This window comes from Parasteatoda tepidariorum, chromosome 2 (assembly GCF_982258835.1).
Source record: "Parasteatoda tepidariorum strain Cologne lab strain chromosome 2, Ptep-v5.0, whole genome shotgun sequence".
NCBI classification, from domain to species: Eukaryota; Metazoa; Arthropoda; class Arachnida; order Araneae; family Theridiidae; genus Parasteatoda; species Parasteatoda tepidariorum.
In genome coordinates, this window is record NC_141756.1 from 44,601,524 (window position 1) to 44,624,854 (window position 23,331).

Below are 23,331 nucleotides of genomic sequence, written 5' to 3' on the forward strand. Positions count from 1 at the left end.
AAATTTAACAGCTAGGTTGAAAATTTAACTTACGACATCAGCTTACTGTCATGAATTTAATTTTATTAAGAAATAATATGTTAACTAATATTAAAGCAGGATTGTCTGATAGAATAAAAACGAAAAACAAATTGAAACTTTTAATTTCCTAAATAGGTGAATTTGGAGTTTTAAAGATTACAAGTTCTATTATAATATGTACAAATTTATTTATTTAAAAGAACTTCGAACGATTGTAGCCGCGTTCATAAATTTTATTAATATTCTGCTATTGAAATTTAATATCTCTCTATCTTTTTTGAGTAATGAAGATTTATGTTACTTGCATATCAAAGATTAGTTCATAGATTCAAAGATTAGTTCATTAGATTTTCTTTATCTCGCAAAAAAGAAAATAGGCACAATTCATAGAATGTTTATGATGTGTATGGATTAGAATTTAGTAAAAAAAGAGCCAACATTTTACACCGTTTATATTTCAGTAAATAATCATTTTAGCAACAGTAATTAATTTTGAAAATGAAAAACATTTATTAGAATAGCATATTATAATTCATCTTCATATAATTCCAATTTAAACAAAATTACAAATCACTTCATCCCAGTTTTCTTCTATTTCTAAGTTAGTCAGAAAACAATATATGTATATACTTAACAACGTCCCACTCAAATTTATTGATAAAATTTAGAAAGTTATGGACAAGTAACAACCAGAAAATTTTATAACAGGAATTCCGTTCTGTTTACTTCCATTAGGTTCGCAAAGAACTTAGAAATTACAATAAGAAAATAGCAGAATGAGTAAATTAACTTACAGCTAGCGAAGAAGACGAAATACGAAATTAATCCAATAGATCAAATTGACAATAAAATAAAAAAGAAATGATTGCTAAGTAAATGACTATTAAATTGAAATAAAGAGAAAAATGTACAAAGTAAAAAATTCCCGTTTTTTCATATCTTCCACCATCTAGTGGTTTAATATAATCTGTTTTGTTGACACTACAGTTTCTTACCCTAATCATAAAAGGACCCATCAGTTAAAATTCTAAATTTTTCCATACAATTTTACTTCCCGTACAATAACTTTCTCTATTCGGAAATCATGTTATCATAATTTTTAGTACCTGCTCTATTTTCATAAAGATGGCCCAGTTTAAAGCTTTTTTCTGATTGGATATTATTTTTAAATGCAAGAGTTTTAAGGAAAAAAATAGTTTCAGATTTTCCGTCATTATAAAACTCTAGAGCCGTGGCTCAGGCTGACTTAGGAGATTGCTCACCTCAGGTTAGAGTCACAGTGCAGTTAGAATATCCATATCTGGTTACAAGTATAGAATTACATAGGAAATTTCAAAAATCTATAATGACTACGCATCTATAATGACTACGTAATAATTTAATTAGTAGTGAGAAAATAACTTTTTCCAGTATGACAAAAAAAAAGAAAAAGAATTTGAGGTTGTGAATATATTTTGCAAATCTGACGTTTTTGCTCATCCTGCAAAGCTGCCAATTAAGAGCCGTTAATTTCGCTGGATATTTCTTACAATGCTTGACGAACAATATCGCATACATCAATACATAGCTCTTGAAAGAACGGTATATTTATTCAGAAAACGATACTATTGTGTCTAATTTCGTAATTGAAAATAAAGTGTGTTCAAACTGATTAGCAATATTTGACTCTGGAATAACTAATATTAGCAGGTCAGTGCATTGAAAATTTGATAACCAGATCAAAAGGTGGTAGAAAAGCATTTTTTTAAAAATTTTGCTAATAATATTTTTGATTAAATATGTATTTTTAACACCTCAACTTACTTTTTACTTTTCTATAATAGATACTATATTAATAGCTTATTACATATTTTGATTTGATAAATTATTGATAGAAACATAAAAGTCTTTGCTACTTTGAAAAAAATATATTCGTTGATTGATTTTTATTTTATTTTGTAGCACTTCGAGGAGCTTCCAATCTTCCAGTTATGGTATACATACATGGAGAATCTTACGAATGGAATGCGGGCAATCCATATGATGGAAGAGTTCTGGCAAGCTTTGGAAATGTCATTGTTGTCACAATCAATTACAGGCTTGGAATTTTAGGTATTGTCTTATCTAGATATAATATCCATATGGTCGTTTTTTATACATTTAATTCATGAACGATATAATAATTCTCTTTTCACAAGGTTTATTTCTGGAGAGAAATAAATGAATAAATTAAAAATTTATGAATAGAGAAGAACAAATTAAAATTATTTAAATGGGATTTTTGTCATAAGACGAAGTCTTATAAATATTTTTAGTAAAAGTAAATAAATGTTTAGTATATTAATAAAAATAAATAAATATCTTTTTTTGCTGTCAGACTTGTTTTATTTGTTGAATTTATACTTCATCTTAATTATTATAACTAGATATATTATATATGTATATATACATAGGTTTGGTTTTTGTAATAATTTGATAATTTTATATTTCACAATGATGTAACTATATTTCTTTTTCCTAATAATTTTAAATCAGGGCTCCTTTCTGGAAATAAATAAAACGTGTTTTATTTGAATGCGTTTTCATGTCTAGAGTTAAATAAATAAAAATTAATGATTAGATACAAATGAAATTATCAAAATGAGATTTTTAAGTTATTTATTTATTTATATAAATATATTTCCTTCATTATTATTATTATTATTATTATTATTATATATATATATATATATATATATATACCAGGGACTATTCTCCTTTTACATATTATGCCTTTGTACATATTATACTAAATTTTTCAGAACTTAAGACTTTTGATAATTTTTTAATTTTTCAATTGCGCAAAAAAAAATTGCGATTTTCTTACGAAATTAATTGTTTTTGGGTTAAATGTCATAAAGTAATTTTTAATTTGACCTCAAGATATTTAATATTCTGTCTGATGCTAAGACACTTAAGACCTAGGAATTAATAAGTTCCAAAAATTTTTAATAAGAGAAAATCTTTTAAAAGAAAGTTAAAAACGTAATTAAATTATTATCAAGCATATTATGACATTGAAAAATTTTCAACGCTGAAGATTAAATTCAATCTGTTTTAAATGGCAAATTGAGTGTTTGTATAGGAATCATATTATTCATTGATAAAATTGGTTTTCTATTCATGAATAGGTAGTTTTATACAAAAATAGACAAATAAATTAGCTGTTATCTTCACCACATAACTTACTACTACGCATCTCATAGTTGATGCTGAGTAATTTTTCATGTTAACTTTAGTTGTTCTTAGAGTTAGTCATATAAATATAGTTTATATAACACACAATATGATTTTAATAAACAGTATTTATTAATTCCTTCAATTATATAAAAGCGTAATTTAAGTTAGAGAAAATCCTTTCACTACTTTTTATAAATATAGATTGATTCATGAAAGCATACTTTACGCAAAATATGTAATGGTCAAAAAATTTTAACATCACAAACGCTTTATTTATTTCATTTATTACCAAAATGTATGCCATTCTTATTGTTTAATGAAATTATCAAATTATTTATTCCTTCAAATTATTTAATGAAATTAAGAATTTTGCTGTTGCCATCGGCTAAGATACAATTCACGAGGTTACTTAAAAGATTTATTTTATGTAGACAATGAGATTTAAATGTATTTATATTAGAGTAATAACTTAATAAAAAAATTGTTTATAAAAGTTAATTTTATTTTTGAAATTAAAAACATTTTTAATGCAATTCCAAAATGATTAAATATATTATGTTATTGGATAATAAGATTTAAAAAGCATTTACGTAAAACAATTACGTAATTACGATTTAGTTTTTATAAAATGTTATTTTAATTTTAAAATCAAATCCTGTTTTATCATGAACACTTTCATTATTATTCCTTATTTTATAAAATAATGAGATTTAATATACATTTATATAAGAGCAGTACCGCATTAATTAGAATTTACGTGGGTAAAATATGGATAAATTAGCCACCAGAATGAGTTTAAAATTAGTCTCTTGTTTACCTCTATCGTTCTTAAGACTAATGAGTCTACGGAAAGCTCAAGAAACAATCTAGTTAGCTCGAAATATGCTCTTTTATCCACTGACAAAAAAAATGACCGAAATTGTAAAATTTATCGTATTTTTAGTTTTATTGGAACACTAAAAATTTCGATTGTTTTTTATAAAAGTGCTTTGGTTTTGATTTTGGAAAAATTATCAATAAAATATGGTTGTATTACTCGTAATAAAACTTAGTAAATGTGATAATTTTATTATGATACTTCAGAGAACGGTATAGAAAATATTTATGCTGTTAAATTAGCTCTTCTGTTTCGTATTTTTCACTAAATGTGTTGTAATAAGAACTATAATAAGAACTATAATTTAAAAATCCAGAAATTCCAACAAATCATTACCAAATGAATGGTTTAAATATCGTATGTTGTTTATATTCTGTAAACCAGAATTATGTATTTTTATTTGAAATGGCTTTGTCACACAGTGCTATGAATTTACCAGATTCTTTTTCTCCGTGTACCTATCATAAAGTTTAAAATCAATTGATGTATATTAATTATAAACATTCGGTGTAATAAATGTAAAAAAAAACTATTTAAAAGTAGCATTTTAGATAGATTTTTTCCCAAACATTAATAATCAACAAATAAATGTTCTTTAATTTATTTATTACAAGCAGATTATTTATATAAAATAAATGTGCATGATATTATATTTAAACTAATATATAAATTTTTCAAGAACGTCAAAATTCAAATTTCTACTAAGGAATGAAATATGATAAATAAGCAAATACTATTGATAAATATCATATATAGCATCAGAATAAAAAAGGAAGAAGAATTGAAGGTTCAAAAAACAAGAAAATAGACAGAATGATATGAATTATTTATTTTTCTGCTGTCTTTCTCAATTTAAACATTCATACATACGATGATTATATTTAAACTGACAGTTGGCAGATTTGAACAAAAAAATACTCGTTGCATCTACTAACGCAAAACAGAAATTTTAAAAATAAAGTAACTTAAAGTAACATTTTGAATGAAATATTTTAGCTATAAAAGCATTAAAAATAAACATAGAACTATTTTAGGAAGGTAATAACGTGCTTAATGTACAGGAATGATTGATCACAAGCCTAAAGAATGGTTAAAAAAACACACACATTGTCATTTAACGTTATAAAATTTTTACAGAGGTAAATGTCATATTTTCACTTGGGAATGAAAAATGATGAAAAATAGAATAACTGAGCATATTGATCGAAAAGAATATCTTTTTATGTTTTGACATATCTATCTGAAGATTTAATATAATAAATAGAAGCATGCCGTAACTGCCGAATTACCCTGTCATGATAACAATTGTCTTTTTTTTCCAGTTTTGTCATAATGTTCCGGGTAGCAAACTCTGGTTAGTCAGAAAAAAATATCCAGTATAAAATATCGTTTTTTCTTCCTCGCATGATTTATCAGCTTTTATTGAAAATATTAAATGATTTCCAGTCAGAAAATAGTTAAGTTAATTATCCATCGCTATAACACATGACAATTTCTAAAGCTTTTTCGAATTATTGATTTGCATAATATGCACGTAAATCAAAACAAAGCAAAATTGTGCACAAAAAAAGTAGTTTTCTTTTTAGAGTTTGTTCCTGAAATAAGAGTTTTGGTGATAAACAGTAGACAAACACAAAAGAAAACGAATTCGTAAAGAAAATTAGGAGTTTTCACAAACCTCATTTGTGACCCTTCAACTGAGGACTGAAAAACAACTTACTTAATTCAATCTTTTAGAATATTTAGAGCTATTTCGAGTCAAAAATCAATTATGAAAATAAATAATTTTGAAAGAAAAAACATAAATATTCAGTTTTGATGCCAAATGAGTTGAAAAAAAGCACACGGAGAATCATAATATTGTATATTTAATTGTTAATTGTTTTTTAATATGTTGTTTTTAAAATCTTTTAATTTTAATTAAAAACTAAACTCAGTGGCACGACAGCCGATTGAGGGCCAAGGTCTACTGTGCCCATCTCAGTTTTCTTCACCTTGGGCTCTGGGGTGCATCAGCAGAAGCTCCGGTTAGGTGGTCAGCCGAACACGGAACCCCCAGCGTTTAGTTCCCAAGCATGCTTGGTACTCATTTATAGATCCACTGAAGGGATGAAAGGCTGTTTTAATTTTAATAAAAATGTTTATTTAATATATTTTATTCAGCAACAATTTTACTCGATACACAATAGATCTACTTTTAAAATATTTGACTGTAGCTTATAAGAAACAACTATCGTTATATTTAGTAGTTAAAACATACTGATTTTAATTGATAAAGTACGTAGAAATTAGTAACTAAATACATAAATGGTATCGTATTATGTAATCAAAACATGTGTTTCTGAGAAATTAAATATCTAATAAATAATAATTAATTATGAATTTTTAAATTTTAAACTCTAGGTTTAAAAACAAAGACTTACCTATCAGAAGTTCCCGTATTTAAACTTTTCAAACTTAAAATTCCTTAATTTAGTGATGTTCTTAAATAGATTGTAAAACTTCAGAAATATTAAATGTCTGTAAAATGCACTGATTATTGAAAACCTTTAAACCATTTAATCTCATTATTGTTTTAGAAAACTATTTTCACAATTTGCTTTATTTATATTTTTAATGCATTTAAATTTGAAACTAAATATTTACTGAAACATGCATTGAACCAATTTTAATACATTATCTTTATCAATTACTGGTGTAGCATTTTATTTAGATTAGCAAAACAATGTTTATTATTTGCTAATATTTTACGTTTCTTAACTAATAGTTTATACATGAAATTAAGACTGATTAAAGAATATGCCAAGAAAATAATGAAGAAGCTTTTAGTTTGAAACAGCAAATAAAAACAATTAGATGAATTTGGAAAATCAGTATTCAAAGGAGGCAAGAAGGAAAAGCAAGAAAGTTATTAAGTTTGTTAAAAAACGGTTAGCTTCAGCAAATTAGCTGTCAATTGATGAATTATTATTTTATTTTTTATCCACTTATCTTTTTAATTTTTTTTATGACGGATATGAATCGAAAATCTTGACGGAGTGTCAACTAAAATATTTATGCTCCTTATAAAACATGTTTGTAACTAACTACATGTTATTACATTTTCAATATTTCAATTCTACATTTAATTGTTTTCATGTTTGTATATGACAATTCCCTTGCAAAAATGCTAGGTATTTTTGAGGCTGTATCGAAGTCGACAGTTTTAAAATATTCACCTGATTTAGAAAATGAGGTTATATTTTGTACCAAAAATTACCTCATTGATAAATCTTAATTTCAACTTCAATTTCACCTCATAAAATCATCCTCACATATAACCTAGGTAATACTTTTAGTTAAGATTGGTTGAAATTATTCACACCTCAAATATATCTATTTACCTTAAGTGTAGAAAAATAGTTTGTACACCTCAAAAATATAACCTCTCTAAACTGGTTGCTAAAAAGTATTTTCAAAAACCTCTAAACAACGTCAAGTGTACATAAACTACTTCATGCACCTTGAATAAACACCTTGAGAAGTTTATCTTTTAAGATTGCTTTTGAAGTCAACTTCAAATAAACCTTCAATCAACCTTGGCACCTCAAATTACCTTAAATATTTGTAAGGATTATTTCACATGAAAATGTCATTTTCAACATTATGTATATCAAATATTTTGCATTAAAAATATTTTGAATCAATTCATTACATTTCTTGTCTTCTTCAAGATATATATGAAACAAAAATTTTAAAATATGTTAATTCTACTTATATTTTACTTGAAATTAAGTTTATTACTATACAAATTATATAAAATAAAAATACTTTGAAACCAATACGCAGGCATTATTGTTACCGAATACTGTTTCGCGAATTTTACTATCATAATATTTACTTGTTTGTCCAGGACTTGAATTTCATTTTATCGGAAAATGTGAATAAAGTTTATTGCTTTATCTGCGTTTAAAGAAGTGAGACAAAATGAATATGTTTGTTTCCCTCTGACAGGCTTCCTGCCAGCCGTGGATCGATCTGCCCGAGGCAACTATGGTCTCATGGATCAGGTGGCGGCATTGCACTGGATTCAAGACAACATCCGGGAGTTCGGCGGTGACCCTGCCAATGTTACGATATTCGGACAAGGCTATGGAGCAGCTTGTGTTAACCTCCTTATGCTGTCGCCAATGGCTAAAGGTATAGAATTGTACAGCATTAAGTCTACTTTTCTATAAATAGATATGAGAGAAATCAATTTATGCTCATTAGTCCACATTACGAATGTACGTAGAGGCAAGGTTTGCTGTTATTATAATCATTAATCGAATGCTTTTAGTTTGGTAATGTTTGTTAAAACACTTTTATTTGTTTAATTGTGGACGCAAAGCACACAAATTAAAAACGAGTACAGAAATTTAGAGATTAGTTAAACCTATTAAGAATATTCTTAAATATGCCTAACTAAATAGACTTTTAAAAAAAAAGTTATGTAATCTAACTCTTTAATATATGGATTTAGACGCAAATTTTTTTATTTAATTTCGTGTTACGCATAAAAAGGAAAATTTTAATCCCAATGCTTTTTAATGTAATAAATATATTCCTGAATATATATTAGCATAGAAACTTTTTCGTTCAAAAAAATTCCCTTATTTCTGTTTCTAAGATATGAAGCTAACGAGAATTAAATTTGAATTGTATTATTAAATGTGCTGTTATTTGTAAAAAAGAATTTAAAATCAAAATGAGAATTTTTTTTTTTCTCTATTAATTTCATTCTTTGATTATATTTTCGTATTTTCTTAAATACATTTTAGTATACTCAAAGAAATATGATAAAAGCATACTAGAAAAAAAATTCGCTTATTATGTTACTTTAAGGTAACTAAGATCAATATGCAAAACTCCTTCTTCTAACTAATTACACATTTTTAAATAATAAACTTCCACTTAAGAAATCTGTATTGAAGATTTTAAATTTAATTGACAGAAATATTATTTAAATACAATTTATCTTCTATATAATAAAGTATTTTGATAAATCAATATTACATGTTATACTGTGAGATAGCTCAGATTCTGGATATAAACCATTAAATGTTTAAATGCGGAATTAAGAATTGAGAGAATATTTTATCGTTAAAATTAGAGACACCATATTAACCGTTTATACGGCCCATGTTAACTGTTATGCCGAATTAGAAAAGGGGGAACTAATAACTTGAAAATTAACTACTGAAGTGTCACTAAAGACAATAAAATAAAAATAATTGGGCTAAAATATTTTAAGTGCATTTTCATTTTTTGAAACATTGGAGTTTGGCAGGAGCCTTTTTTTTTCTAAGGATGGGTGCGATTGCTTCAGCTGCATTCCAGGTCACGTTTTCGGTCGGAACGAAACGGTATCCAATTAGAAAACCATGAAAGTGTAAAATATCATTTTAGGAAAAACATAAAAATTTTAAAGTTTTTTTTTCAGAAAATGATTATATATTGACAAGAAATTTAAAAAATTTATCTTCAATAGTTTCTAAAGTACGTTAAGAGAAAAACAATTCATACTTTCATGACATTTTTGTGAAATTGCTTCCAGCTTTTTCAATTATGTTGGCTCATCAAATTTCCCTTTCTTATTCGATTTTATAATTTATTCACACTTTCACTTATTTCGCTTATTATTTTCGCTTCCCAAATAGGATTTAATTTCCACTTCATCTTTCGCAACAATATTTTTAAAAAACAATATTCTAAAGACCTAGAATGGCATAACAGGTTAAAAGTTATTTTCCTACAAATTAAATTTCTGATTTATCAGGATCTATTCTACAAATAGATCTTTCGAATCTGAATACGAAAATCTTTTTTACAAGGCCATTGTCTGTTGTATTGTTATGCATCTCTTTGACACGGGGGAAAGAGAAGGCACATTTTGACAATGAGACAAATAAAGAAAGGACTTATATATACTTATATTTATCTTACTCTTTAGCAACAAATTTATCACGAAGTAAAATGAATCATAAGAATCAGAAAGGAAAACTTATCAATAGCAAGATTCTGAATAATACCATTGCTGGGAGCACATTGAAAAATTCCTTTGATGACAAATTTTAAATATCATCGTGAAAAAAAAATAAAAAGTAGTACAGTCCCCTGAAAGCCTTCTCCCTGTGAAAAAGAATTCCTCTTCACTAGAAAAAATTTTAAACAAACTAGAAAAACATTGAGTATGAAAGAGTGCATATCTCGCTATTTTCTAAGTTTAATTTTCTCTGTCATTCTGTTATCAACCAGTAGCATGTGCATGCAAAAGAACCATGTTGAACCCAAACGTGTAAATCAAGCATTTTTCCATTCAAAAATCATTATTTATCTTGAATAAGTGTCATTACACCAATAGAATAAAATGCACTCAGTACAACCAAATTTATCACCTGAGATCTAAAATTGGAACTCTTTAAGTGCCAATTATTCACGATTGAAACATTAGGTTTTTTTTATCAAGAAAATACCTACGATATCGCTTTGAAATTGTGTGGGGACATTTGTGATTATATCATTCGTATGCTGTGATAATGTTTTAGTGTAAACAAAAACACTTTTTAAGCTATGAAATATTTTTGCTCAAAAATGATGAAACATTTTAAAAGGTACATTGAGAAAGGTCAGATTAGCATTATTGGTATATGGCATCACGACTCTCCTTATGCAAAAATTTTAAAATATAATTAAAAAATAAATAAATAAAATGCCTAACCGTAAGGTATATTATCCCTTTAAAAGCTTTTAATACTGTAGTAGCATTACGAAAATTGGATTTTCGGTAAATTATTTTGCAAGCAAGACAAAATTTCATTTAAAAAAAATCATAAAAAATTGAATAATTATGGAAACGGAATCAAATTAATTGCAAAAGAAAAACTGCATTTTCTGAATTTCAAATGAATAATTCAATGTATATAATATTATTTGCTCTTTAAAGTATGTTTCAATTTAGGAACTTTGGCATAGGAGCGGCATATAAATGGCTGAAAGATATTAGAAATGATGTATTTTACAACTGCTTAAAAATTAAAACACACTTAATTAAAAGGCACTATAAACTTTTTTTTCCTATGTTTTTACAGCAGAAAATAAAACGATTTTTATGAATTAAAACTTAAAATATCAATAGAAATTGTAAAAAGAAAAAAAAATTACAAGTAATTTAATTTAGAATTGATAAATTCCCTAAACATTTAATGTGAGATACAATCCACATAGTCATATAAATTACAATAAGAATGGGCTTAGTTTATTCAGATTTCATGATTCGAAATCTCTCGTTTGTCATGGAATATCACGTTAGAGTTGATCTAACAAAATGAAATCATTATTTCATTTGAGACTACTATCGCTTAGTTAAAAAATGCAAATTAAAAGAGACTATTTAGATATTTAATAAGCATAATATTCAAAATAATAATATCTCCTATTATCTGAAGGTTGATAATGAGCCTCATTTTCATTGCCTCTTCAATTAAAATGTTTGCTTCTGATTGCATGTCTTAAAGGCTGTAGAAAGCTTTCGTTCACTTCAGTGAGATGCATGACTTCAGTTTCTTTAACAAGTAGGTTTTTAGGAGGTATGGTTGTTAATCATATGCTCAACCTCCTACGTGGAGAGCCAGGGTGTTACTTCTAATGCCTCCCCAGAAGAATTTATCTCCTTAGAAAAGCAAAGCAGGAACCAATTGATCTGGAAATTGAAAAACGTAAATGGAAAGGGATTGGTCATGATATACGTAAATCTGAAAATTTAAAGTAAAGCAAGTACATGATCGGTGCCCTCAGGATAATAGAAAAAGAGGAAAAGACTTAAAATTATTTGGTGCAAGACAATTGCAAGCGAATTTAAGGCAATAAGAATAACCTGGAGAGAATCAAAATATCTGGAAACAAATAGAGTGCGACGAAAAGCTATGATACAAGCTCTATACTTCAATTCGGAGTAAGAAGGAATATGTATGTATGTATTATCTGAAGTGCTAAAAGTATATAATAAGTAAAAAGCAGATTATAATTTTTTTTATTCAGAAGTAAATATTTTTCATTGAAGATTCTGTTAATAAAATACCTAATTATTCTGATTTACTATCTGTGAGTTAATACGTTAATCATAACGAAAATATTATTTTACTATTATAATTACTATTATCGCCTGAATTTAAAACTAAACAATTATATTTGGAAAAACAATTCACTAAAAAAACAGATTGTGTGACGCAATAAGAGAAATATATGAGTAGAAAGTAATTTTAAACATTAATAAAACTTATATCATCATAGCAGTTTAATTGGGAAACGACTTTTTATCTGTTTTGAATTCTTTTCTTCCTTTTTATACTTTCAAGACTTTTGATGTAGACGTAAATATTTATGTCTGGTAACATCTGATATCTCTTCTCCATTCTGTTTGAAACCGACTGAGGAGCTAGCTTATAAAACTAAGTTTTCCAGAGTGATAAATGAATTTTCCTCCAATAAATTACTAATTGTTATTAATTGAAACAAAAAATGGCTAAAGAAGTACTTGAAATTGCAATAACTTTTGTGTGAAATAAAATTTAAAAAAAAAATGCTTTAAGTTTACAAATAGAAATTTCTTTTTCTATCACGTCAAATTTCAACTCTGCAGTTGCATTCCTGTTAGTTTTAGAGTGACCCGCATGGCATTCTTAACTAAACAGTTAATAAATCTTAAATATTGATTATCCACTGTTGAATTTTTCATTTCATCACACTCCTTGCACATTTTTCAAAGCAATTTCTTCATCTCAAGCTTTCAAGTCTTGTTGCTTTTACGTAGAAAACAAAATACCAAAGACAATTGCCCCTGCGTCGGTTTATTAAACCTTAAATATATCAATCTAAAATTACAGTTTTAAAACAAAACTCGCTTTTAAAATTTCATAGGAATTATGATCATGGAAAAATGAATAATATCCGTGAAACTATTGAATTGGATTTGTACAACAGAGAAAGAAAGAATATTAATTATTTTACTACACAAAAGAAACATTTAAAAAATTTATGAAGTTAACTTTTATTTCGGTAAAGACGATACTAGTTTCTAAGGAAAATAAAACTGAAATATACAAAAAATCTAATTATACAGTTTCTTTTGAAATAAGACTTTTATAAATTATAATAGTTTGAAAACATAATAGCCGGCAGCTGTTACTTAAAGTCGTTAAACAGTGAAAATATATTATTATATAAATGTAATTCCACAATTTTTTAAATTTTTAGAGAAATGATTTTGCTTGTTAAACTAAATAACCGAATTTTAAGGGGAATTTAACGAACCTATGTATTTAAAAGTTTCTAAGCAAGTGTATTTCAACTAACAATGAGTAATTGGAAGGAACTATTATTTGAAAATAGTGAAAAGTAAAAAAATTTGTAATATAACCTGAACTATATACACAATTAGCATATTTTGACTTCAGCAAGTTAAATTTGTTAAAATATTAAATTTTGTTTAAAATTTTTGTTTTATAATTAAAATTATTTTGCCAGGGCAAATTTTATTTCAAATAACAGTAAACTGCTTTTGACTTCTTATTAATGTTAAATATTTGAATACTTATCACAATTTATCTCAACTCTAATAAGTTTAAAAAAATTTAATTCATAAAAAAATAAACTTGAGATTGAATTAAATGAATGAAAAATGTAGAAAAAAATAAAATTTTGTTTTCTTAAATTACCCATTTAATTAACTGCATCCCCGAAGATCAGGCACGTGTTCAGCATTATTAAGAAATCTTTTTTTCAGGGGAATTTAAAAGGAAATCGTGACCCGAAATTTTTATTTTGATAAGGAAATGACTACTTATAATTCTTTTTATTTTTTAATTACTCTCGTTAACTTTGATTGATATATTTACGCAATGACTAATTAAAACGATAAAATGCTTATTTTTATGGCAACAGTAATTGCCTTCCTTTTCAATAAACAGAAATTAACTTTGGAATCATTGGCGAAACGTAATTATTTGTGCAAATATTTTTTGCATTCTGATGAACATACTTTAAAGATGTAAATAAGCTCCTTAACTAAGTAATTATGTTTATGGGGTTTGAATTTGAGAAAATTTTAATTCATTGTGCTGAAAATGGATGTAAAATAATAGTGGTATGATAAATAAAAACGCTATTTAATTTACGTAGACATATTTTTTATCTATCTATTTATCAATCTATCTATTCAGTTATTGAGCTTGTGTTTAAGGTTGCGTTAACTTTGGTACATTTAAATTTATGTAATGATTGTTTTCATTGTTAAAACACTATTTATCAACTATTCAACCAAATAGGAAGAACTTGTTAAAATTGAAACATAAATACAGGCAAGTTTTATGCAGTTATCAAAAGTATGGATTTCAAATAGGGTACTGACATATATATATATATATATATATATATATATATATATATATATATATATATATATATATATATATATATATATATATATATATATATATAATAGAGAAAAAGAATCGTCCGCATGCGAGAGTTGTTCGTTTACGGGAAGGGTACGCTAATTAAGATGTTAAAAGCCGTAAATTGTTTTGTTAGAATAAATGCGATGGCATGGAAATAAATAAATAATCTATAATAACTACTTACAATGGTATTTTGTGATGTACTTTCTTCAATATAAAAAGAATATATGAAAAAGTTTGATATTTACACATAATTCTAAGTGTAGCTACAGAGAAATGAATATGTTTTCTTATTAACACTGACATTCAAGTTAGTTACACGAAACCAAATAGGCTCTGTTGGTTCTACATCACTTTCTCGGTGAGTTTAATCATTAGGTATGTAACCCTAACACCTCCCCATCACATGGTAGGAAACGTAATAATACATCCTTGAAGATAAATTTTCCCCGATGCATAGAAAAAAAGAAAGCATCAATGCATACCTGTAAGGCACGATGCTCTATGAAGTTGTTATATTTAAAATGTTTCCTTTACATGAACATCTCGATGACTATTTCTGTTCACTTTTTTCTTTTAACCCGACCGTGTTAAATACAGTCTTCAAATTGACAAGTATTAAGAAATTTTGGTGGGGGGGAAGATGAATGATCTCTGTAGTGGGAAGATGATCTCTGTAGTGGGGAAGATGAATTGCGAGCAATTAATGCGTTACTTCAGCGTGTGGTTCATATCCAGTATCATCCAGATGAAAAGATCAAATGAAGCCACCGTCAGAAAAATATTTCAGACATGGCCAGTATTCACATGAAAAGTACCATTTTCATTCCTTTCTTTTCAAAGATAGAGGATGGTGACAGGAGAATGATTGATTCTTTAGTAGTGAAATAGTTTTACAACTTAGCAATGTTATGTATGTTAAGTGAAATCTCTTTATTTTGTTTATGAAATATGTATTTTCTGTAAAATAATCTTATTAAAGAATGCATAATCCTTTGCATCACATGAATGACAAATAATATATTAAAAAGAAACAACTTAAAAATAATCCAAAAAATAAAATTAAATTTTGTTATGCAATGTATATATTGCATAACGTAATATTGCGAGATATATATTTAATTCCGTTCTCCGATCTAATGTTTCAATGAATAGGTCAGAATAAATTGAACACGTTAAACAAATAATTGAATTTTATAACTTTATCTACGTATTTTATTTATGAAACACTATTTTTTCTGAAGTGTAATAACAAAGATATATAGATTATCAAAACAATTGCACACTTGATACCCGAGCAATTTCTAAAATCTATTTAGCACATATAATCAACGTTTGAAGTTAAGGAAAAATTTGCCAAAAATTATACTATGTTACATAAAGTATACATATTTGTAATGCCATAATAAGCATTACATATTTCCTAGCTTGTAAAATTTCTTTCGTTTTACAGTCAGATAACTAATTAAGCTAATTTTTTTAAATTCATTTTTAGTAAGAGCGAATGAAAATATTATATTCTCAATAAATGTAACGGCTAACTTTTTTATCTCAGTGCATAACTAATTATTATTCAATATCACGACAACTGAGCATCAAAATCCATTTTTAATCTTTCCTTCATCAACCACATTAAACATTAGGATATACGTTTTTAGGTTTACTTGAATTTCCAACGATGATCTTATTGGCTCTAAATCTTCAGCCAATTTTTTTAATAGTAATATGATGCAACATGATTTTGACTAAAATGGGTTTAAATTTGGCTGTATACTTTTTCGATAAAACGCCTATAATGGATCTCGCTAGTACTCAGAAATTGCTGATTAAATACTACTTTTATTTTCGCTTTTGATTATACAGGTCGTGTAAATTCATCTCTCGCGGCCTGTCTTGTTTATAACAAGTTTCTTTTTATTTTTCTTCTCGAGATCTGCAACGAAATAAAATTATTTTATGATTTTATACCTGTTTTCATCATCTTCCTCAATTTGTCAATCTACACCAAGATCTACCACATCATTTCACATTATATTGTTATACATAACACTATATTTTTTATTTTGTAAATTTATACTATGTTATTAAAACGTAATCATTGTTTTATTTCTATCTTTGATCCTTAAATAATCACGAGAACTTCCAGACATACGTACTATAGCAAACATACTTTTCAGGTCTATTTCAACGAGCTATTATGCAAAGTGGATCAGCTTTGAGCTCCTGGGCCATAGCACGAGATGCTATTACACATACTAATTACATTGCCCGTGTTTTGGACTGTCCTGCTCAAGATAGCACAGCACTGGTTGAATGCATGCGAAAGAAAAAACTCGAAGACATCATGAGCGTGTACATTCAGGTACCTGATCATTTATCTGGATTCGGTCCAACAGTGGATGGAATTGTTCTTCCTCGCGACCCTGCTGAAATAATGGAAAAAAGTTCTTCACTTTTTACTCAGTATGATCTTATGTTCGGTTCAACCCGAGTGGAATCATATTTTCAGTTTACGGCAATGGAAGAAAAGTTTGGAATAGACAGTGGAAGAAGAGATAGATTGTTGAGAACATTGGTCAGGAATCTTTACACATATCATTTGCAAGAGGTGAGTAAAAGGATTTTTTAGTGCTTAAGTGTCCTACTATAAATGGAATACGATAAGCAAAATATGTCGAGGTGCACAGGTAGATTTTATTCTGCAGTTTGCTTAGTAGTTCGCTAGAACTAGAAAAAATAACGACTCCTACTATTGAATGAAAAAAAAAGTTTATAACAAAACACTTAGAATTTCCACAAAAAAAAAATAGTGTATATACATAATGCTAACTCATTCAATATGATTAGTATGTTGGTATTGCTTTATAATTTAGTAGAATTGCAAATGTTAGTAGCAAGAATTTTAATTTAAACATTATAGTTTTAATCAAAATTGATTAAAATTCAACATGAAAAGCTTGGTATAATTTGACACTTATCAAATATGATCTTTTGCAAATATGGTGTTAAGTACGAAAGCAAACGCTCCTTTTGGTAGATATACAAACTTCTACAGACACAACTGTTTTAACAACACGACTGATTGACTGTCCCATTAAGTTTTTTTAGAATATTTAAGCATGTATTTTTGACTCTTATATCCTATTTTACTTGTATCAACCTAAAAGTATTTTGATTTTTTTAGTTTTCTCAGCTCAACATAATAATTGTTCTCTTACAACAAATAACAAGCGATTACAACAAATATTCTAAAGCTACTACCAAACTGAAACTGCATACGATGTTTTAGAAGCCTTGGGTGGTATTATTGTACCGGTTTTAGGCTTCAGTGTTTCTTTTGTTAAAGTTAAAAATTATTAGTATAATACTAGCTAAATAGATCGAATTAGTATAATCCCTTTTGCAAACCTACAGTGTTTTTCTTTAACGATAAACTGATTTAACCTGCCATGAAAAAACAGTTTTTGAAGTGAACGTTCCAATAGCATTTTTAGGATAATGAAAAATATACTTCTGATTCACTTAGCTTCCTTAATTTGTTTCTAGACGAATTGTTATCTAAGAGCATTTTTATAAGTTTTTAATTAAAAAAAAGGTATTTTCGTTGGTGAAAAAAAGCATAAATACCTATGCATCCAGTTGAACGTCAAATACATGAAAAATGTAATGAACGGACAATTCATAAAATAAATCATCTCGTTTATTCCGTCTTGCATTATGCGATTCACTTAAAAGTAGATAAAAAGTAAATAACAACATCAAAACAGGCGAGAAAAAAAATTTGCTTCAAATAAACTAATAAAATAGTTAAAAGACTATCACAGAGGGACAAAATAAAATTAAAATTTTTTACAGATTTTCTAAGATTAATAATATATTTTTTTCATATTGACATATATCCTACAAGGATGTTTCAAGCATACTTGGTTAAAGTTTCTTTGGCAATTATATGTGCCCCAAATATTTGTATATATTAATGATTATATTCATACTCCAAGTTATAAACTAAGCCATGCTATCCTCTTTAAGCGATTTTTCGGCAACTTTATTTTTTATACTTAAAGAACGAAAACTTATTTTGGTCCACAGCTAAATTAAGTAACATTTTAAAACAATTTTATCAGCGAAAAATACTAAGTGTATATCTTTAAGAAAATCAGATTTTAGCAATAAAAGGGCTGTTGATATAGTTTCATTAGTTGTATTAAACGAATTTCATTTCGTTGAAAGGAAGTTTCTTTCTTAAGAAATACTGCAAGTATTTAATTGCTCAAATGATAATTTTAAATATGTAAATTAACAGTTTCAGAGTATTATTGAATGACACATTTTTTTTCACTTTTGAGATTTAAAAGGCAGTTCTTATTTTCAATTCCCTTTCAATTTATAAATGCTTTAATAAATTGCATATAATAGTGCTCTTTTATAAGATAATTGATAATATTTTAATTTGCTTTATGTTTTTCTGTCTTATATTATTAGTTTCAAAAATGTTTACAATATTTAAGATTTTCATCTTTTAAAAAGTTTTTTTTTATCCATTTATGAAGAAAACATGTATTGTAAATTCCGAAAATTTAAAATATAGATCCTCTTACACGTATTACAACTGCCAAAAAAATTAAATTAGCGTGCAATAATAGTGCTTTCGTGAACTTTAAATCCATATTTATTAATTGAACTAATAATTTGTAACGTTACCATATACGCTGTATCGAATTTTATTACCCAAAATCAATTATTAAATTAATTATTGTTAAATTTTTTATAGAGTCTTTATAAGATAAAAAATGTCGAATTTTTACTGAAACTGTAAATTTCTTTAAAATAAAAATTTGAACTAAACTCTTGATTCTTTATTTTTATCCTATTTGATTTACCATTTCTTTCAATTAGATTATTATCATTATTATATTCAAAAATGCTTTTTAATATTTTATTCTCTGAATTTAAAAAAAAACTAAGATTTAAAATTTACATGAATGCAAATGTACAATGACGATGCAGCAATATTATATTTATGTTTATTGTGTTATTTTTATTATGTTTAAAACCACTTTTACATTAAATAAGCTTTTAAAGCATTTTTACTTTAGATTTTCTTTAAAAACATTTGCAACCCAAAAATTGAATGAATATAAATGAACAATACGCCAAAAAAAGTCAATCACCTTGAATACTTTTTGATCTAATGATTGGATCGTCAAGTCTTAGGATTCAATGTAACGGTTCAAAAGGGTGATCTCAAATATGCTAATTAATTGGTGCAGTCAATGTTTTAAGTTAAGAAATCGGACATAAAAACATACTTTCTCTGAATAAACATACGTTATTTTTCAGCGGATTCATATTTCTGACCCCCCAAGATTTATGGGGTAGCCGCAATCTTCGAAATAGTGTCCCCATAGTTTAATCAGAAAAGCTATCCAACGTTTGAACCCCTTTGAGTCAGTTTTATTTTTCGCATATTTCGACATATCCCGATAACTTTTTTAGCGAATTGGATTAATTTTTTTTTGCGCATGACTATTAAATTCGTTTATCAAAAGATTATTCCATGCATAAAATAAAGTTAAGTAAACATTTATGACTTTCTTATTATTTTGTTTTATTTACTTCTTACTGTCCAAAATATTTTGAAGTGTATGATATAGAAATTTTACATTATTTTAAGGTATCGAAATTGTCCGGAAAATTTACATACTTTGAAATTATGTAAAAAACTTCATACCTTACAATTCACTTAAAAAGTTCTTGAAATACGGCGAAATATGCAAAAAGTAAAATTAACATTAAGGGGTTCAAGCAGTGGATTGCTCCCCGTACCAAACTATAGGTACCATATTTTCCCGATTGCAGAAATCCGTCAACAAAAAAATGTGTTTATTAAAAAAAAGTGCGTTTTGCGTTTGATTTCGGTACTTATCGTCTGCACTAATTGATTAGCATATATGAGGTCACCGTCTCGAGCCATTATGATCGAGACTAGAACGTGAAGATCCGATCATTAGAACCAAAGGTGATTCAAGGCGGTCTGTTTTTTTAAGACAATGGTGTTGCGGGGACAATATTTCACTTTATGTTTATTATGTTATTTATAGCATATATATTTCCTTTATAATATTAAATAAGCTTTTAAATATTTTCTACTTTGGATTTTTAAAAAAATCAACCTAAAAATTATATAAATATAAATGTACAATGTTGCTACAGAGAGACAATATTAATAGCTTTATGTTTAATATTAACGTTTAAAATATAAAATTCCAACAAAAATTATGCTATTAGATTTAAATAGCTGCACAGACTTTTTTTAAACTAAATACTAAATTAAATATATGTTCTTAGAGAATTATTATGTGGTAAAAATTTTAGCATTTTTATAAGAATTGCATGCTTTCTGTGGACAGAATTTGAATAAAATTCTTGATTCTTTATATTTCAATTTATGTTTTGTGAAATATGCTCTGCATATTCTTCGGAAGCACAGATGTGGAAATATGTATCTTTTGGGAATCATATATTACCAGCTCAAGAAGCATTATCCTGGTTTAGTGAAGTTTTGTCTAATCTACATATTTGAATAGAATTTTGAATAGGATTTACATACATGAATTTCAACGCACATTTTAAAGAAGTCTAAATGTGAAAATGACTCAAGTCTTCCCCAGGGAAAAAATACGAAATGTACATGACGATTAGTTCTCATTTATGAGAACAGTTTTCAGTAAATGTCATTTTAGTCCAAATGTATATTTTGATCTTGTAACTTAAAAGAAAAGTACCACAATTTCGATATAAGATTCGAAACTAAAATTTAATTGGTTAAGGGAATTTATATTAAATAATGTGTTTGTTTAAATATCTAACTCTTTCAGTGTTAGATATTTAATCTAACACTGAAAGAGATCAAAGTTATACTTGACTGATATACAAAGTTATATTGTATTGACAAAATGTCATTCCCCAGGTGTGGGCATTGGAAAAAAAACATTTTTTTATTAGAATACCAAATTTATTGAGCTAGTGAGTAGTACAATAATTTCGTGTCCATTTCATATTGGTTTTTGAGGCATTTTCATTAATGTTTAAGGGTTATCGTTCGCACAGAAGTATCATAAACACTCTTTTGAGCTTGCAATATTCAAATAGCGCTAGTTTTTATTACTGTTTGTTGCTTTAAATTATGTATTTACTTAAAATTAGAAAACTGATGATTCTTCCGTAATTTTTTCCTTCTTTTCACATCCTTATTTCAGGCCATTACCCATTTAGAAATCTATACTTTTAATAACTGTATTAAATTGCATGTATTTATGTTTAAATTTTAACATGTTTTTTTTAAATGTTGAATAGTTGCTAAAAATTGTTTTAATAATGAAAAAAAAACATTACATAAATTTAAATATATCAAAGTTAACACAAGTTTAAACACAAAAATCAAACGCAAACTCTGTTTATTTAAGCTTCTGAACATACATCAATAAATTTTTGAAATTAATTTTATAATAAAATCGCTCTTTATTCAAATAAATATAAAGAGAGCTTAATTGAGTAAACGTCTAATATTTCTAATAAATTACATTCACTTTTGAAAATAAATGTATACTGACTTAAAGACAAGATTTTTCTTTGTATTCAATTATATTAAACAGAAAGTGAAGTAGGAAACGTAAGTAAATGTAGTTTGAAATAGTTACCAAATAGTTAGTTCTTAACTATTTATTATTTTGTTTGTTCTGTGTACTTTACGTTGCTTTCTTCTTGGAAACTTTTACCAAAATTACAGATATATTTTGCTTTCAACTATTTCTCCCTATAGACAGATGTTATTTTGATCATCCAGTTATTTTGATTATCAAACTTTTTTACATAACTGAAATAAAAACAATGTTTTATCCTTTTTATGGATAAAAACTTATTTATCATTTAACGTGTTTCCTTAAACTATACATAGATCAAATAAGCATGCAGAGAGTGGAATGAGAGAACTAATGATCACAACAGAATGGTGTGAGGATAGAAATTCTCAAAACAAACAACATTCATAATAAATGGGTTTTTAAATCAAAGGGCAAATCGTGACAGGGTGTTTGATACATGAAACCGTCTTTTCGTGTCTCTTAATCAACCTTGCTTTTATTTCTTACTGGAAGCATCACAAAAGACATTTAGGAGTTGCTCATCGGCATTTCAGCCCGAGTTGGCACCAGAACTGCAGTCGGTCTTAAAGTGTCAGGAATCTTTAAACTCTTCACTATAGAAATTTTCATACCGGCAGCAGTCTATCTAATTAACAGTAAAGTTTACTGCAACGAACATTTTTTACCTTTATGGTTGTGAAATCGATTACAACTGGTATGATTAAAAAACAATAAACAGATTATACACTTTTTTAAATATTTAAACATTCGCAACCAGCATGGTTTCAAAACCGAAAAGAAAAAAAAACTCGTCACTGGAGTTAGCTTAGCAGATTTAAGGTGCTGCCATCTAAGGGTGAATGAGAGCATCGTATTATTTTAACTCAGGGTCACAAATTGAGGAATATAGGAAACTGGAAACTCCTCATGTGTTGAACAGAAAAGATGAAATATTGTAGTGTCAATGTTGGAATTCGAGGCTCCCATTCTGTCGATATTGACAGACTAGCCCTCTCGACTCTAACATTTACGCACTGCAAGGAATTCAATGACTTCATTAGGTGGGCCAAGTTTGTGCGATATAATTCTGGTTGTTTAACCATATTATTTGAAACCA

The 23,331-nt window shown here is 27.0% G+C and overlaps 1 protein-coding gene across 1 annotated transcript in view; it reads left to right on the plus strand.

Annotated features, from left to right (window-relative positions):
• The window catches only part of LOC107451503 (neuroligin-4, X-linked), a 124,701-nt gene that overhangs the window by 71,105 nt on the left and 30,265 nt on the right, over window positions 1-23,331 (plus strand). Inside the window, exons 2-4 of the mRNA XM_016067624.5 lie at window positions 1,963-2,112; window positions 8,090-8,275; window positions 16,749-17,179. Coding sequence (XP_015923110.1) covers window positions 1,963-2,112; window positions 8,090-8,275; window positions 16,749-17,179 — 767 coding nt within the window. The remainder of the gene's footprint in view (window positions 1-1,962; window positions 2,113-8,089; window positions 8,276-16,748; window positions 17,180-23,331) is intronic.